The 19,325-nt window shown below is 42.0% G+C and overlaps 1 protein-coding gene across 1 annotated transcript; it reads right to left on the bottom strand.

Moving 5' to 3' along the window:
* Positions 1–1,684: 1,684 nt before the first annotated feature.
* Positions 1,685–9,357, bottom strand: PIGA (phosphatidylinositol glycan anchor biosynthesis class A). Its single transcript, XM_062574435.1, has 6 exons — positions 9,320–9,357; positions 8,417–9,070; positions 7,754–7,886; positions 5,908–6,040; positions 4,484–4,690; positions 1,685–3,552 (listed from the first exon to the last, which is right to left on the bottom strand). Exons 2-6 carry the CDS (start codon positions 9,054–9,056, stop codon positions 3,289–3,291), a joined length of 1,377 nt encoding a protein of 458 aa, XP_062430419.1. The 5' UTR covers positions 9,057–9,070; positions 9,320–9,357; the 3' UTR covers positions 1,685–3,288.
* Between the last annotated feature and the right edge of the window lie 9,968 nt (positions 9,358–19,325).

Here is a 19,325-nt window from a genome sequence, read left to right as displayed (position 1 = left end):
CACAAGCGCACATTACTGACTCATGTCCTACTTGGTGTCCACCAGGAATCTCCCAGACCATCTCTGCAAAGCCATTTGCCAGCCAGTCATCCCCTAGCCTATGTTGGTGCAAGGAGTTATTCCTGCCCAGGGGCCAAGTCCATGTGAATGGCAGCACAACCATCTGCTGCATCAGCCACTTGTCTGAGTTTGGTAGGCTCTGCAAGCTTGCTGAAGGTGTGCTCAGTCCCAAACTGACCAGTTATCTAACTCACTAGATCATTGCTAGAATAATTACGAAAAATGTAGAAGTCAAGGTACTAGTGAGTGCCAAAAAGGATGTTAGAGAAATTATGTTGACATAAGTTTAATGACATCAAATTATGCAATATATTTTTTTAAAAAAAGAAGAAATATTCTTCTAACAGTTTGTAAACCCACTTTAGGAATGATTTTTTTAAAAAATATATTTACAGTAAGTCTGTATTTTATTGGATCATCATAAAGATGTAATGTTATAATCATTTGTTTATAAGTCTAAGCATATATGAAAAAAGGACTAGACAGGAGAAATTAATATCAAAAGGGGAAAAATAAGTTTATTTCTAAAAAGACAAATAAACTTGAGCACAAAAATAAGTACATTACAGTGTAGTTAACTTCTTACAGCCGTATCCACATCCCCCAATAAACCATTTGGAAAATGAATCTTTTATTCATCTTTTGCATGATACTTGTTCTGGTTTAGCATAGAATTTTCAGTTATCAACACGCTATCTATACATTAATTCACAGTGTATGCATATGATGTATTGGAACCATCAATTTCTCCCTTGTGCCTGTACAGATCCATTTAAGAATCCCATCACTGAAAGAAAGCTGGTAAAAACACTTGCAGGTGCACTATGTGGTCCCTTCTACGAAGGGGAGCAATGTGGCTTCTAAATAGAAGGTTTGGGGTACTTCCCACTCCTCCTCCACACACAAGGCTTTGCTCCATATAAGACATTACTCAGTATAATTCTCTACATCGTAACATTTTTAGTATTTCACAATGATCAAATATTGCGTACAAACATAACCATTAAAAATGAAAATGTTTCAGTTATTTTATTCATTTCCTGAATATATATTCCTAAAATATATTTATTAATTTTGTCCACTTGTTTACAGTTACAATTTCTTTTTTTTATTTAAACCTTTCCATTTCATCCATTACTACTTTTTGCTTTTGACAACTAGTGAATGATTCCACTGCATCATCCTTTACTTCACTGCATTAGGCAGGCAAGTGAATCAGTCCTACAGAGAGCTGTGTAATGTAAGTTGTATTACTTGAGAAACAGTGTAGCTGTAGTTAAACCAGTTAATTTTTTCTGCAACTTGTGCAAAATGGTTTTTGTTTGTTTTAAAGTCAGTCATATTTATTGCAAGAGGTCCAAATATCAATGATAGGAAGCAGCAATAATTGAGTATTTTGCTATACTTTCTAATATATGGGAATATATAATTAATGAAGTAGCTATGCTTTATCACAAGGTAAATAAACTTTTAGATAATCTGTAAATTACAGATCTTATCATTAGTCTTATGTTATACATAATGCAATGATCTGCACAAGGAAAAATTAAAAAAAAAAAAAAAGTATTTTGAATAAAGTCTCATTTTCCTGACTAAATTTCGATTTGCATTTGTAAATGTTGAGGAAAACTAAAAGAAGAAATAAACCAGAATTTAAAAATATATATATTAAAAATACATACAAAAGCATTTCCCTGGAATGATCATCAGTGCTGTTAAAAAGTTGTAGCCTTACCAAAAAAAAAGGACAGGGGAAGGCTTTTAAGAGTAAAATATTAGCTTAATTCCACTTAATTATCAATAAGCTCTGTGGCACCATTAACATCTCCACTGTTAATGCAGAATTAAAAAAAAATTCACATTGTAAGACAATACATATTGTATGTTAAGTATCAAAGGCTAAAAATTTTAATAAAGGAAAACAGACTGTGTATATGGCATGTATTTCACTTTACCTTTCAGTGTTTCATGAAAATAGGTTTGATTAAATTATAAAACAGCAGAAACTAGGCTACTTACATCTCAACAGAAACAAGACAACATTGACAAAGGTTGTGTTTTAAATACTGTCCTTCAAGAGCTTGAAAACAATCTTTTTATATTGCACAGTTTTAATATTAATACAGTGTCCAAAATTACACTATGGACAGGTTCATAAAATCTTTAAAAATTACAGTCTTTAGCAATGCTTGAAAGAGAAGTTAATCCAGTGCATCAGGCAGTAGTCTGAGAGCTGTTAGATATAAACATGAGAAGCCCTCTTTGCCTCCTCACCCATTCACATGTTCTTCCTATTATTATATCTATACCTTACTTAGCGCTGCTAACAGTTGCGAGAAAGCACATTTCTTGCAAGACAAGTATATCTGTAAGTTCTTTCCATTTAAGGGACACTTTCCCCAAGAAGATTCAACTTGCAGAACCTGCCTGACAGTGCCTTTGATGTGGTCTAGGTGAAATCATACACACTAATATTGCCTCTCCCAGAGCCAGATTGAAATGCCATTTACGTTGCAAGTGGAGGGGAAGAACACAATGGTGCTTGTCTCATCGTTCAGAGATTCTCCATCTCTCTCACACCAGTGTCACTTTACATTTTGGCATAGACTGCTGGAGGCGTTTTCAGGTCTGAGCTGATTCTGAACGCTGCAGCATGTTATGCTTATCTCTAAATAACATCATTCCTTCACCTAAAAGCCATATGCTTTACTTCACTTTCATATGCATAAGTGAATGGGACAAGTTTAACACTTCAGAAAATACCAGAAATCCATAATGAACTTGTGGCATAGCAACAGATTGTTCTAATTCAGTCAGAGAAAGGAAGAACTAAAAAATAATAAAGCTGTGCAAGCAGAAGACTGTCACACTAATAATTTTTGTGTTTTGATTTCCCAAATACCACAAAAGTTTACCTTCACTCTTTCTACAGTATTCTAGTTGTGGAGAAAAGTCTCATACTTTTGTCTCAATGACTTTCAACATCAGGCTGTGGAAATCCATGTACTCTCCCAGCTTTAAGAGCAAAATAGATGTGCATAAATTTCCATGAGTTCAAAACTACATTAAACTTAATCCTAAATTGAGGTAGCACATTTAACCAAGTTTCTTTCCAAGAATTTCAGAAAGAAACTGAAGAATTTTTAAAATAGTATCTCTATCAGCAAGTTTTAAACATTTAGTGAATGATGCTTTTTTTTTCTTCCCCCTCTCTCCACTTTGAGCATTTTAGGAAATCAAAATTTCTTCTTTAACTCTTCCTTTTTTACCAAGAAAATACTGTTTAGTCCATGCACCTTTAGGACCTGTGGCATCTACTGCAACATCAATAATGGAATCTGGAGTCATCCACCTCAGAAATGCCAAGAAAAGGAAGCTCAAAACAGCAAAAAGAGCAAAAATATAACCAGTCACCGGGCCACAGTGAGATATTAGTCTGTTGAGTCGCTCATCCATTGACAAAACCACTTCATCTGCAACCCTCTCATACACCTAAAGGAGAAGATGAAAACAAAGTAAGCACTTAAGACAATGTCACATCTACCTAAAATATAAATAAATAAATAAATTATATAAAAAACCAGCACTTCGTTGTCAGTGCACAAAATGCATTACCTACTCCTAACTATTAGATTGGATGATTCTGCCCAAAAGAGCTCTGCATATTTTAAATGTTGATTTATGAATACTGTTATAGAAGTTTCATGAATTTACACAACTGTTGAGGTGAAAAAGGTAAGTGTTCTACTCTGTGACAGAACTCCAAAGTATTTTATTAAACAGGAAGGTACATCTGTCATGTAGTAATTCAAGCAACCTCTATGTAATATTTCAATTAGCTTCCGATCTTATATTCACACCAGTCAGAGGAGAACAGAGTTTGAACATGCAATTACTATATTTTCAGCACAGAAAGCTGAACTCATGGATGAGTGGACAATCTTCTAATCTCTGCACAATCAAATGAATCAGAGCAAGATAATGACTTTTTATTTAAAGAAACACTTATAACAAAACAGTGTCAAGAACTCTTCCAGTTATGCCAGGAGAGTTACTTACGGTGCAAAAAAAAAAAAAAAATCTATCTACCTGTCTATATATATACACATATACATATATATATATATGTTTATGTGTGTGTATATATATATATATATGTATATGTATATATATATATGGAGTAGAAATATAACTAGAACATTCTGAAGAGTAGATAGTGCTTTATCAGCTGTTGTGGCATAAAAGGAATACAAATAGAAAAAAAAATCTATGTGGGGCAGGTGTATCTAGGGGAGGAGCAAGTGTACTTGACAGCAAGCTCACTGAGAAATTTCACAGAGTATGTGCACAGTAATGTTTCAAATAAGTCACTTTTCAGAACTGTACTTTAAAAGGAAAAACAAAAAAAGTGAGTTATACATACTTTCTCAGTTCTCTCTGCTACATTCCTCCATGTATAAAATGTCTTTACTTTATTATGAACAGTTTCTGGAGACGGCAATGTTCCTGATCTGAGCTGGGCAATCGCTTTTTCTAATCCATCACACAAAGATTTCACTGAGGGTTCACATAAAAGAATAAGATTTTCTGGAAGCACCTCAGGAATTCCTCCAACTCGTGTACTCACCACCTTTTAAAGAAAAAAAACAAAAAGTACATAGGTTGCATAGCAACAGAAATGCAGTGATAATACTGTTATTACACTGTTTCGATTGAGTACTTAAGAGGAAGAGAAAAAAATTCAATTACTAGCTGCCATGAAGGCAAAGATTGATGTCATGTTTTAGGAATTTTACCTTGATGAGAACTGAAGGTCTGTCTAGGCCGTATAGAAGACCTAGCGTAGCAGGTTACCTGTAACTACATTCAGAATGATTCTTTGGTAGCATGGTAAAATAGAAGACTATCTAGTGAGTATTTTACAAGACAGTTATGTTTCCTAAAGGTGTTTGTCACAGCATGCAACTAAATCTGTGTAACTGGATTTTGGACTTTCTCTCCATAGTCCCTTATGGAAACTACAATGTCTGCTCAGGGAAGGCAGTTTTACCTTATCCACTTCCAGTTCCTGGTTTCTAGACTACTGAAGTTTACAACAATTTCTTCAAAAGTTCAGTCTTTTCAATTTGAATTATTTTCAAAAGGAAGTAAGATGCTAGTAAGATTCGTGTTACATTATAATCTGTAAACAGCAGGCAACAATAAGAAAATTGCATAACTTTTTGGGAGGATTTTTTGAGTTGCTAATCTGAGCTATAGATTTGCCAACAAGGGCGTTACTGTAAATGCTCCAATGTTACCTCTCTCTCCTCCTCTTCTCTGTCTGGAATCTCTGTTTGGTAAGGTAAATATATCTTCAGCTAAAATAAGAAAATGAATGTATGTTCTTTGTTCAGGAAGAAAATAGTTCTAATACAATGGTTTATCCTGATAATTCAATATTCCTGATTGGTCAAATTCAGCCATGTTCATGTGCTATTTTTCTCCAAATCCTCAATAAAAAGTGTAAAAGTAAATCTTTATGAAAAACAACTACCCCAAAACTCTGTAAAGGAGTACATACAAAAGAGCATTTTGGAGAGGCAGTTTGGTTAGTTCAGAGAACTGAGAGTTAGCAGATCTACATGTTATTCCCAATTCTGCATAAGTTTCTTCTAGGAGCTTGAGCAGTTTCGGTTAACCCTTCTGTCTCAGCTTCCAGGTGATCTGCAAATGGGGATAATATTTGCTAACCTTTGTAAAAACAGAGCCTCAGATGAAATGTAATGTCACAAGCACTTATTACTCAATCATTAGCTTTGTTTAAAATGCATACATGCACTCTATATAGTCAAAGTCTTTTCTTACCTGTAAACCACAGCTTGCTGCTTCCACAATTGCCATACAAAATGCCTCAGTGAGAGAAGTGTTGAGAAAAATATGCCCCTGGACTAGGACATTTCTAACATCCTGATGTTCCAAGGCTCCTAGGAGACGTACCCTGCATATAAGATAGCCACTAGATTTGCAATGTAAACATGCTATGTAATATTACCATATACTGAAAAGTGTATAGTTCCCATGGTATACATATACTTAGAAAAGCATCACAGACATCTTTGTTCTGGTTCCTTTACATCTTTGCTAGCAATAAAAAAAAATACAAGATTCTGCTTTTTTCACATTAAAAAACAACACAAAAATGAAGCTGGGGGAGGGTTGTTCTGCTTTGTTTTAATTGTAAATGCCTTCAAAACTTTGTTACTGTGCTGTGATAATATTGCTTTATTCAGTTAATTATTAAGATTTGTCATCATTTCTTTGTTTGGATGTATTATATAAATTTGCAATGTGAGATCTGACCAATTTCAAAGTCCAAGGGGAAAATATATATATATATATATATATATATATACATACATATATATGTATATATTTAGGACATCAATGATCAGGACCTATTATTTTGACGTAAGACTGGAAAACCAGAAGACGGAGAATAATGATACTAACAGACAATTTTATCTTCCATGCCAGGGGGGAGCAGAGAGAAGAATCATTAGACTGAAAAACAGAATGGGAAACGTAAGATAGAGGCCCTGCAGTAAGGAATGCAGAAGACTTGACAAGAGAGAAAGCTGGTCAGTGAAAGTCACCGCAGTAGGAGCATCTGAGAGGACTGCCACAAAACTTCGTAATAAAAGGCTGTCCTGGGCCTCTCCTCTGCACTAAACTAGCAGAAGCAACAAAGTAGGCAGATTTCTTGGATAATATTCACTTAGTCAATATGCATTACATATTTACTTCAATAGAACGGAAGTTAGTTTTTGTTTGCCCATAGATTTTCTAAAATGCACCCTCGGAACATATTATTCTGGAATATATATGAATAACTAGATACAGCTAAGGATATCCTAATTCTGATAAAAGTTATATTTTCAACTTTTGGTAGGAGGGAGTAGGGAAAACTTGTTTTAAAAAGATGCACTGGCACCACCAAATACTTTTTTTTTTAATATAAACTAAAAATGAAGTGGAAAATTAAGAACCTTGTATTTGCTACACAAAATTGGTTTTGACCAAAAAATAAAAATTCCAATGAAATATTTAAACACATATATGTCATAGAAACAGTTTGGTAACACAGTAGTACCTACAGGTGTCTTTGCAGTGCCACAAAAATACATATTGGTAAGTACTACACTGAAAAGTTTGATTTAGAAGAAAAAAATACATATTGGTAACCACTACACTGAAAAGTTTGATATAGAACAAAAAAAATGAAATAGAGAACTCAACAAGGAAGAAGATTGCAGAATTACTAGCAGTCATGATGCTCCTCATGAGCAGCAGTCACACCAACTAGATGCCTAACATCATATATCATTACACGGTAATATAACAAGTATAACCTGAACACCACTATTTCAGAGAGAAATATAAATAAATGCATGTCTAATTCAGATTTTTTCTGAATCATCTGAAGGTTCCCACAGGATCTATTCGTATGAATAAGTTTGCAAGATCAAGGTACAACTCAGTATTCAGTCAGTGACTGCTGAACCTGCCTTTCCCTCAGTGGTTCTCCTCCTCCAACCTAAGTTTTTTGGATTTCTTTGTTTGAATGAGAGCAGGGGAGGGACATGAGGAGAGTTGCTGCTGTCTTCTCTATCACAAAGTACACTAAAGGACCCTAAACATACATAGAACAAACCTGTCATGTAGCTGGTATCTTTCCCGCACTTCTTCCAGAACAATTCGTTTTGGTCCTTCTCCTCCAACTAAGAAATGTAAATCCGGGTATTTCTGACAGAGCTCAGGAATTATACCACTAAGCAAATCTATACCTAAGAGCACAAAATTTAAACAAACTGTTATTGTATTTGATTTTAGAACTTATTGTAATGTAGCTATTATTATAACTTTATTTGGGAGGAAAAGGCAGGAGGAGGGGAAAAAAATAGAAAGTCATTGTCTCAGAAGGACAGTTGTATTGCTGGACATAAAATTCTGAAAAAGGACATTTGATCTGTTAGGAGACAGTAATGAAAAAAATCACTGAAGTTCTTATTGCTTGATTAAAAGCAACAGTAAAAACATTCTTAATAGTTTGGGGTCTAAACCTGGTTCCCAATACAAAGCAGATCTTCCATTTTACAAATGTCAGTTTTTAAGATCTTCAATTTTTAGAAGACATAGCCCTCAAAATCCCAAGCGTGCAGACTGAAATGTATGTTTCTTCTTCTTCAATGCATAAAAATTCAGAACCTTCACCTCATGAAATAGGGAGGCTCCTGTTTCACATTTAATCCATACCATAGATATGGATATCAAAAAACAAGCAAACAAAATACACTTACATTTTGGCCCCCATTACCTTTTCTGTAAACAAGTCTGCTGACAACAACAATCGTTATTGTACTGTCATCCCTTCTTGATGGGTCTGGAGTGAAGTCGGTGGGGTCTACGGCATTAGGGATGACAGAGACTATCTGAGGATCCAGAGCTGCTCTCAGCACTGTGTTTTCCCTACTTGTGTAAGAGACACAGATTATGTGGTTCGTATCGCACAGGGACACAGTCAGAAGTTTGTTGGTTAGCACCGAGCTGACATCCGCAAACCCAAAGAGAGAGTGGTCGGTGAACACCGTCCACAGCCCCATGGTCTTGGCGTGGAAGAGCGCGTCATGGGCCATGGCCGAGAAGGAGCTGTGGGCATGAACGATGGTGACCCTCTCTCGCACAAATATGTACCTGAGCAGAGGCAAGCTGTGGAAGAGCGTCGTCGCCGTGGACTGGTTGTACATCACCTTCAGGGGCAAGTAGTAGACCTTCAGCCCGTTGGTGAGGTAGCGGATGCCTTTGCGGGTCCCGTAGGCGTGGGTGACCACCAAGACCTTGTGGCCCCGCTCGATGAGGCACTGCGACAGCTGGTAGATGTGGCTCTCCACGCCCCCCATGTTGGGGTAGAAGAAGTCCGACACCATGCAGACGCTGTGCGCCCGCCGCGCCGCCATCCCCGGCCCCTCGCCTGCGGGGGGCAACCACGAGGCGCCGTCACTCGCCGCCCGCGGGGGCTCCCGGCCGCCCCCCGCCGCCCTCACCGCCGCTGGGCCCCGCCATGCCCCCGCGCGGCGCCGCAGCCCCGGCAGCGCCAACGGCCGCCGCCGAGGGGCGGCCCCTTTAAGAGGGCGATCACCCGGGCAACCGAGCCGCCTGGGGTGGGGGGGGGGAGGGCGCGTGTGGGCGCGCGCGCGCGGGCGCGCACGCACGCACCTACCTGCCGGCGGCCGGCGCTCTGCAGGCACCGCCCGGGGCCCGCCCATTTCCGGGCACGGCCGCCGTCACCACGGCGACCGCGCGGCCCGCCTTCCTCCCGGCGGCGCGTCAGGCGGGAAAAGGAGCGGCCAATCGGAGCGGCCGCGGGGCGCAGGGACGGGGCGGAAGCGCGAGCCGCGCCCAGCGCTCGCTTTAACCCTTCGCTCGCGCCCGGGCTGGAGGGGGCGGAGTCGCGGGGTGGGGGCGGCCGTTAGGCGCCGCGGGCGGGGGGGAGGGGAGCGGAGTGCTGGCGTGGGGGTGGCCGTTGGGCTCCGCGGGTGAGTGGAGGGTTCTGCGCTCTTCCTCCTCGTCTCCGTACTAAATCCTGGTTGTGGCCTGAGCCGCTGAGGTGTGAATGTGCTCTAGCGTCTTCTCCATCCCCTGATTAGTACTCCAGCCCTCTGTGCTTTCCTTCTCCAAGGGCCTTTTGCTGCCTTTGGCCACCTCCTGAGCCCCAAGTGGCCCTGTGTGAGCTAGTCAGGAGCCTGGTGCACACCCATGCCTTGTGCCAGGCACCTGCCAAGGGGGGCTATCCCACCTGACGTGTGGGGAGCTTGGGGTGGGCAAGAGTTGCTATAAAATGTGAGCTTGCCTTGCTTGGCCGTGTATTTTGGGTCTCCTCAAAAAGATCTGGAGTTGGCTGTCACCAACTCCAGCACTGGCTTATCTGTTACTGGTGAAAATGGGTGTTATCACAGCAAGCTAGTGGTGTTCATGCCTTTCCTATATGTTTCTAGATTTTTTTTTTTTTTTTTTTTTGCCAGCTACTTCTCCTGGGTAGGATTTCTGATACGAATTTTGCCCAATTCAGCCTTATCATCGCTCCTGTGCAATTATTTTTGGCATTAAAAACAGTACTAACTGACATAGATTAAAGTACTGGTTGGATTAAAACTTGGGCAGATCAAGCTTGGAGGTGGTGATCTGGAGGAAGAGGAAGGAATTAAGCACTTCATTCTGGGGACTGAAAGTGCTGAAAGGGGTTGGTGTATTGAATAAGAAAACCACCACTATGACGTTCTACTGTGTTCAGAGAGGCAGTAATTGGTATTGCTCCATCTGACTTTGTCATCAAGTGCTCCTCGTGGGTGGAACACCTGGCAAGGACCTGAATTTCAGGATAGGAAGCTGAAGGTGAGGCCAGAAGGGGTAAGGCTACTGCCTGTAGCAGCAGGTAACCTGCTGTGAAGCAAAGGGCCAGGGGACCAGTAGGCCATTTGGGTCCTATTTCTCTGCAGAAACAGGAGTCTGGATGTAAAGCAGTTGCCTTGAAGTAAATGTAGGAGAGACCAAAGCAGTGCTAATAGAAGGAGGAAAGCACTTTGATGTTCCCAGCTCCGGCACCCCACCACGTGCTTTCTGGTAATTTACACAAGTAGGCTGCCTCAGGGTCAGGCTGCCCTGAAGAATCAAGCTGTAGTAGTCACTGCAGTTTTAGCTGTCAGAAAAAAATGTGCTTGTTTTTGCCTATTTGGAAAATAATTTATTTTCTTTTTAGACTGGCTACTATAGCTAACAAACTTGTGTGCTGTCTAGAGAAACTAATTATTTGTATGTGAGCTTTGCAAAATCCACAGAGTATCCTAACTGGCATGTAACACAGCAGCTCCTCTCTTCAGCAAAGGAAGTGGAATTTGACATGGTCCCTAAACTGTTTCTGATCACTGTACAAATTCAGGACACTCACACTGATTTATAAAACCTTCCACAGGATAGCACCATATTGTCTCAGAAATCTCCCTTTCTGCCATAGGAGCCATGATTTTGGGGACCTCTGTATTTATCTGAATATTGTACAGAACACAGAGCTTCCTCAGCAGTTAGAATGTCTTTTTAAAGGTCAGAAAAAGTATTATGACTAAGGTTTCCTGCCTTTGACCCTTGCATGTTAATTGTGATGTTCTGATATCTACATTTTAATGTCATATCATTGGCCTAATGCAATCCCATATATACCAGCAACCTCTTTTCATTGTCATCTTTAAATGACCCTGAAAATTTTATGTCTACCAAGAAGCTTAGGAAAAACCCTAAATGAAAGGAATCTTTGCTACTCCAGACTTTGCAAATGTATTGATAAATTTTCTATACACAATTGTTTCACAAGGACAAGGCACATCACATTTTCCCAGTCTACATTATTGTGTTTTTTATTCATAAAGTTGTAACTGATTCTGGGCAGATCCGGTCTATCCTGTCCTGATAAGAGGTGAAACTCCTAGTGAATGGAGCAACAGCTGAAGAGAGAATTGAATTTGCTTCCTTTCTAAATGCTAAAGCTTCATTCCCTCATTTAAAGTACATACAAGGTCAAAGTAAGACTGTGGGATATGTAAAGTAGAGAGCAAAGACATTAAATCAGTGACAGCAGAAAAATTATTGCTTCCAAGCTTGCTTATAGAACGCTTCCCAAAGCACCCTCATAAATTGAGTTAATGGAGAGAGAAGATGGAGGAGACTTAAAGAGACTCCTGTGGCTTTGTACTGCAAGCAGATGTTATCTTGCCTCAAGGACAGCAGTTCAGTATTCTTAAAAATAAAGGAAAACTTTATGCCATCTACTGTGCTATATCATTCCCCTTTCCACCTCCCCTCATGCTGAGCTCTGTTATGATGCTCTCAACCTCCTGTGCAACATGGATTGCATTTCATGTTTTCCTAGAGCAAAAAATACCAGTTTGGTGGAGCAGCTTTTCTAGGTGAGTAGAGAGGAGTGATCTGACAGTGACTACACAACTAGTTCAAAGTGAGGAAATTTTTTTTCCTTGTACTGAGGAAAGCAGAAACTACTTTATGCCGCAAATGGAGAACATAGTGAAAAATAGTACTGCAGGTGAAGACTCAGGACCTCTATTTGCAAGCATGGAGAAAGATCAATTCCAAGCAAGGAAATAACTAGGAACAGCTCAGCATGCTGTTTGAAATTCTCTGATCATGATGGAATTACATATGCTGTGTTGTGAGGAGAGAATCAGTATTTGGAGCCTTTGTTCTGAAGGAAAGGAGAAACACTCCTGTTTTGTTTGCTTTTATATGCTGATTAAGACTGGAGAGCCTATCACTTCTCCTCAGGCTCCTACAGATAGAGAGTGAGGGACCAACTGTCTACTTCAACAGTTATTTTTCATGGTCAGGAGTAAAAATGCTGTGTCAGGTTTCTTTAATACCTTAAAAAGATTGATACTGTCTGGTTTCCACTGGTATACAGCCAGTCTCGTATCTGCCTGCAACACCACCCTAAAAGCAGTCAAGAAAAATCGTGACTTTTTTATTCAAGGTTTTCTTACAGTCTAGCTCCCATATTGATGAAATCCTGCAGAAGCTGAATGAGATGACATGCTAACGTGCTTTTTAAAGTAAAGCTTTCAGGGTGAAAGGTTAATAAACTGCAATGCAGTGCATGAAAGAAATGACAAATACAAAATGTAAAAAATGGCTTCTTGTCTTTAAGTCAAATTTCAGGAGGTTATTTCCCCATTTTGCAGGCACATCTCCCTTCCAAGCAGGATATCCAAAGCAGATGAATTTGCTAAAAGAACTGAGAAGTTGATCAGCAGTTCTGTGTCTGTTAGGTCTCACATCTGTATCTACATTGTGCCCTTAATGTATACTCCGAGATCTTGATCCCTCAGACATCCTTTGCAAATATTTTCATGCTACAATTGTCTTCCTGTCCAAAAGCCCAGGTTTCCTTCTCTCTCAAATCAGGACAGTGAAGAAAAAGAAGAGGCTGCCTGCCAGCACCTGTGTCTCACTACAGAGTGGGCTAGGGACCAACTGGGGTACATATCTAGGAGTGGCTTCTGGGCCCTGAGCTTACTACACATGGTTCATGTCTCTGTCCTTCCTAGTACTTCGCAGTTGCTCACAGGGTACTGGAAGTTGTTGTGGATGATGCTCTCTTCATGACCTAGACATCAGTCTTCCTTTCAGAGAGCATTTCAGCACCTGAGCACCTGGTCTTGTGGTCATTCCTTGTCCCTGGCAGGAGCTGGAGTTGAGAACAGATCCTGATTGCTGTCGTTTTTCATTTTCACCTGAGGCCGTGAGTCAATGAATACTCTATGTATGGGATAGAAAAAGTCTTCCGCACACAATGCTACAGTACTAAATGATGATTGAGCTTCCTCTGACATCTCCTCTGACGTTTCAAATCAGTCAGATATATCGAGAAGTTTACCCTGTTCTGGCAGGCCTTGTAGATACTTGCCCTGCAGTTAGTATACAACCAGTATCAACTCTAACAAGTGACCTAACTAACTTGACAGAAATACTATCACATGCCTGTGTCCGATCTGGATCAAATATGATCCAGGAACACACAGATCTGATATCAATGATTGTGAAACCACAGCCTGATGACTAGACTAGACTAGACTTTGCTTTTTTTTACTGTAATTTACTAAATTTTAATGACTATTTAATTGCAGATCTAAATTTCAAATTATCCAGCCTTGGGGCCACATCTAAATGCTTTAGGATTTGTCTATCAGTTCTATTAAAAGAGAAAGCCAGTCTTACAGGTCTTCTGTTTGTATTTTAATGACAATACTTGACAAACTCTTAAAAAACCCTTGAAATTTATTGTTATAGAGTTAAACTGAAAGATACAAAAATCTCAGATAATTCTAATATTGAAATGCTAACAGAATGGGTTTAATTGAAAGTTAGACTAGTATAAGGATTTTTAGTGAAAAAAAATGTTGTGACAACAGCAGATGGAGCTATTGGAAACTTAAAATGTATTGGTTCTGGTGGGAATGCAAAATATTCTCTGTTCAAAACTGAAAAACCTGCACCTGGTAAAAAAGAGTCAGTGTGACAAAATGGTATATTTTATTTGCTACTACTGATGGTGTTACCACAGATACGTTCCAGAACATTATCAGCACCGAGGACTGCATGTCTTATACAAACTAAATATGAATTATCCAATATTTAGAGAGTTTATATTTTGGCTTGAACTATAAAACAAGAATAATGTATTATAATTTTACTTTAAAATCCATATGAATGAAACAAAGGTTTCTTTAAGTTGATAGTTTTATTGTAGCCATGCCTATTTAAAGATGAAAACAGTGGAAGGGCTTTGGAGGAAACAGTATATATTTTTTTTTAATTTGAGTTAGCACACTTCAGGGAAGCTTTAGCACACTTCAGGGAAGCTTTCAGGCAAATAAGCCCTTCTTGGGGGTTGAAATGGTAGCCACATATTTCAAGCTTTGTGCAGTTTGGAAACAATTGCTCTGAGTATAATTTAATTAATGTGAAGTAAAGTGTTAAGATGATTTTTCTGGCACTAGTAGTGCCCACTCTTGCTAACATGGTTGTAACTCGCTGTAAAGCATATTTGCCAGTGGTTGTGGGAACTGCTGCATCATCTGTTTCGGAAGCGTCAACCCAGACAGGGCCTCTTGCAGCAGATGGCTGCCCTACAGGTCTCAGGCTGCGTGGAGTGCTTAGAGCCTCTCCAGAAGGCCTGGACTGATGGTCCGCCCTCCTGCAAGAGGTGTGCTGTTGCTGACAATTTGTGTCCTCAAGTCAAAGAGTTGTGGGATGAGGTCAGTAGACTGAAACATGTGATAAAGTGAGCAGGAGATACACAGGGTGTTTTAAAGACGGTACTGCTCCCGAAGTCCCAATCCCCTGCAGCAGGGGAGTTGCTGGAGGACTCTGTGAAGAGTGACATAGTACAGCACAGCACTGTCGAAGAAGGTTGGAAGCTAGTTGCTTCTCAAACAAAAAGAAGAAAGGTCCCTAATCCTCCTGTAGACTGGAGTTACAGTTGAAGAACGGATTTAGTGCACTCCAGGATGAGGAGAACCTGGACCTGGCCTCAAGGGAAGCAACTTAGCTGTCTGACCCTGTGCCTTGCATGACCACTCAGAAGAGGCGACGAGTGGTCGTAGTGGGTGATTCCATGCTGAGGGGGACAGAGGTGCCTATCTGCCGACCTGACCCCTCCTCTAGAGAGGTTTGCTGCCTGCCAGGGATGAGGATACAAGATGTATCTGAAAGGCTACCAAGGCTTGTCTGCTCATCAGACTACTACCCTCTGCTGCTCTTTCATGTGGGTATTAACGATACAGAGAACAAACTAGAGACAGTCAGGGAAGACTTCAAGGCCTTGTGCATGGTGGTCAAGGGTCTGGGAGCCCAGGTGGTCTTCTCATCAGTCCTGCTGATTAGGGGGAGGCATGGGGGGAGGAGTAGGAAGATTTTCCAAATCAATCAACTGGCTACACCGCTGGTGTTGGCAACAGGGTTTTGGATTCTATGACCATGGAACATGGTTTGAAGATCAGCAACTGATGGGGAGAGATGGGATTCACCTCACCAAGCGGGGCACATTTGCCTTTGCAAACAGGTTGGCCAGCCTAGTAAAGAGGACTTTAAACTATGTAGGAGGGGGGAGGCGGAGGTGTCATCGAGACAGGGTAGACAACAAAATACGAGTTGGGTTGGGGGACCTCCAACAGGTGCATGCAACTGGGGATGTGCGTTTGGGACATGGCTATGGGGGACCCCTGTACACCCTTCCTGGGAAACCTGCAGGCATGACCACCTCTTTGAAATGCCTGTGCACCAAAGCACGCAGCATGGGGAAAACACAGGAGGAGCTGGAGATCTGTGTGCAATCGCAGGGACACGATCTCATTGCAGTCACAGAGACATGGTGGGATAGCTCACATGACTGGAATGCTGCCGTGGATGGATATGTGCTTTTTAGGAGAGACAGGCCAGGAAGGCGAGGTGGTGGAGTTGCTCTTTATGTGAGAGGGCAACGAATGCATCGAGCTCTGCCTAGGAGTGGAGGAGGAGGAGGAGGCAGTCGAGAGCTTATGGGTGAAGATCAAAGGGCAGGCTAGCATGGGGGACACTGTTGTGGGTGTCTACTACAGGCCACCTGGCCAAGAAGAGAAAGTTGATGAGGCCTTCTATAGACAGCTGGAAGTAGCCTCAAGATCACAGGCCCTGATTCTCATGGGGGACTTCGACCACCCTGACATCTGCTGGAAGGACTACACAGCAAGGCACAAGCAGTCCAGGAGTCTCCTGCAATGCATTGATGATAACTTCTTGACACAAATGGTGGAGGAGCCTATGAGGAAGGGTGTCCTGCTGGATCTTGTCCTTACCAACAGAGAGAAACTGGTTAGAGATGTGAAGGTTAGGGGTAGCCGTGGGTGCAGTGACCATGAGATGGTGGAGTTCAGGATCCTGCAGGAAAGAAGGCAACAAGCAGGATTGCAACCCTGGACTTCAGGAGAGTGGACTTCAGGCTCTTCAGAGACCTGCTTGGAGGAATCTCATGGGTTAAGGCCCTAGAAGGAACAGGGGTCCAGGAGAACTGGCTAGTTCACTTCCTCCAAGCTTAAGAGTGGTGCATTCCGCTGAGTAAGAGGTGCAGCAAAAGGGGCAGGAGAGCTGCATGGGTGAGAGCAAGGAGCTCTTGGCAAAATTCAGATGGAAGAAGAAAATACACAGAATGTGGAAGAGGGGACAGGCTACCTGGGAGAATTATAGGAGTGCAGTCAGAGTATGTAGAGATGTGTCGAGGAAGGCGAAGGCCCAGCTGGAATTGAGTCTGGCAAGGGATGTCAAGGACAACAGGAAGGGCTACTTCAAATACATCAGCAGCAAGAGCAGGACTAGGGAAAATGTGGGCCCACTACTGAATGGGGCGGGGGCCCTGGTGACAAGGGATACAGAGAAGGCAGAATTACTGAATGCCTTCTTTGCTTCAGTCTTCACTGCTAAGGGCAGCGCCCATGAATCCTGCAGCCTGGATGTGAGGGAGAAAGTCTGGAGAAGGGAAGCCTTTCCTTTGGTTGAGGAGGATAGGATTAGAGACCTTCTGGGCAGGCTAGACATCCACAAATCCAGGGGCCCGGATGGGATGCACCCACGGGTACTGAGGGAGCTGGTGGATGTTGCTGCCGGGCTGCTCTTCATCATCTTTGAAAAGTCATGGAGAACTGGAGAGGTGCCTGAGGACTGGAAGAAAGCCAGTGTCACTCCAATCTTCAAGAAGGGCAAGAAGGAGGACCCAGGCAACTCTGGGCCAGTCAGCCTCACCTCCGTCCCTAGAAAGGTGATGGAACAGCTCATTCTGGACGTCATCTCCAGACATATGGAGGAAAAGAAGGTGATCAGGAATTGCCAGTATCAATTCACCAAGGGGAAATCCTGCTTAACCAGTCTGATAGTCTTCTATGATGGAATGACTGGCTGGGTAGATGAGGGGAGAGCAGTGGATGTTGTGTAGCTTGACATCAGCAAGGCTTTTGACACTGTCTCCCATAACATCCTCCTAGGTAAGAAGTGTGGGTTAGACGAGTGGACAGTGAGGTGGATTGAGAACTGGCTGAAAGGCAGAGCTCAGAGGGTCATCACCAGTGGCGTGGAGTCTAGTTGGAGGCCTGTGGCTAGTGGCGTCCCCCAGGGCTCAGTCCTGGGTCCCATCCTGTTCAGCTTTTTCATCAATGACCTGGATGAGGGGACAGAGTGCCTCCTCAGCAAGTTTGCAGATGATAGCAAGCTGGGAGGAGTGGCTGACACACCTGAGGGCTGTGCTGCCATTCAGAGAGACCTGGGCAGGCTGGAGAGTTGGGCAGAGAGGAATCTCCTCAGGTTAAACAAGGGCAAGTGCAGGGTCCTGCACCTAGGGAGAAATAACCCTAGGCACCAGTACAGGCTGGGCACTGACCTTCTGGAGAACAGCTCTGCAGAGAAGGACCTGGGAGTGCTGGTGGATGACAAGTTGACCATGAGCCAGCAATGTGCCCTCGTGGCCAAGAAAGCCAATGGTATCTCGGGGTGCATTAGGATGGGTGTTGCCAGCAGGTCAAGGGAGGTGATCCTACTCATCTACTCAGCCCTGCTGAAGCCTCGTCTTGAGTGCTATGTCTGGTTCTGGGCTCCCCAGGACAAGAGAGACATGGAGCTACTGGAAGAGTCCAGCGTAGGGCTACAAAGATGATCAGAGGGCTGGAGCACCTGCCCTATGAGGAAAGGTTGCGAGAGCTGGACCTCTTCAGCGTGGGGAAGAGAAGACTGAGGGGGGATCTTATCAACATGTACAAGTACCTGAAGGGCGGGTGTCAAGGGAACGGGGACAAACTCTTTTCAGTTGTCCCATGTGACAGGACAAGAGGCAATGGGCAGAAATTGAACCACAGGAAGTTCCGCCTGGCCGTGAGGGGGAATTTCTTCCCTGTGAGAGTGACAGAGCACTGACATAGGTTGCCCAGAAAGGTTGTGGAGTCTCCTTCTCTGGAGATCTTCAAGGCCCACCTGGATGCAACCCATTCTAACATGCTCTAGGTGACCCTGCTGAGCAGGGGAGTTGGACTAGATGATCTCCAGAGGTCCCTTCCAACCTTACTGATTCCATGATTCTATGATTAGCCTCTGGGACACAGATAGAGAGGGATAGGCAATTATTAGCTATGAAATCCTCAGGAGTGAGCTATGGGTGGTTTTAAAATAGTATGCACAGGAAAATGTCAGATTAGAGAGAGACCAGATGATTTTAAAGGGTTTTTCACAATATGCTTTCATAATTGGTTTGAAGAATATATTGTAGTTTATTATGGAGACACTATTGATAAGAAGTGTTGCATTGTTCTTGTGAATTTGTTGAATTTTTCTTAGTATTTTATTGTTCGTATTGTTTATTTTATTCTGAGGAATGCTAAACAAATACTATGCAATCATGTTTGAGGAATCAGACACAATTCTGAACATCTAGTCCATTCATAGCAAGGAAAAAAAGCTTTCCCAGGAAAGAAAGAAAAACATGAGTGTGCTTAGAAAGCAGGATTGGGGGAAGGCGGGAGAAAGTCTTAGATACTTGGCCATTTAGTCACCTAAGAGAAACTGATGAGTTAGTCTGGTTATCTTGCATCACAGTTTCACTTGGCAATTAAGTCTCACACATTAGAAGTACAATCTTCACTAATGAA

Source organism: Rhea pennata, chromosome 1 (genome assembly GCF_028389875.1).
Source record: "Rhea pennata isolate bPtePen1 chromosome 1, bPtePen1.pri, whole genome shotgun sequence".
NCBI classification, from domain to species: Eukaryota; Metazoa; Chordata; class Aves; order Rheiformes; family Rheidae; genus Rhea; species Rhea pennata.
Note: the sequence above shows the minus strand (reverse complement) of the source record. Positions and strands in the feature narration are given on the sequence as shown.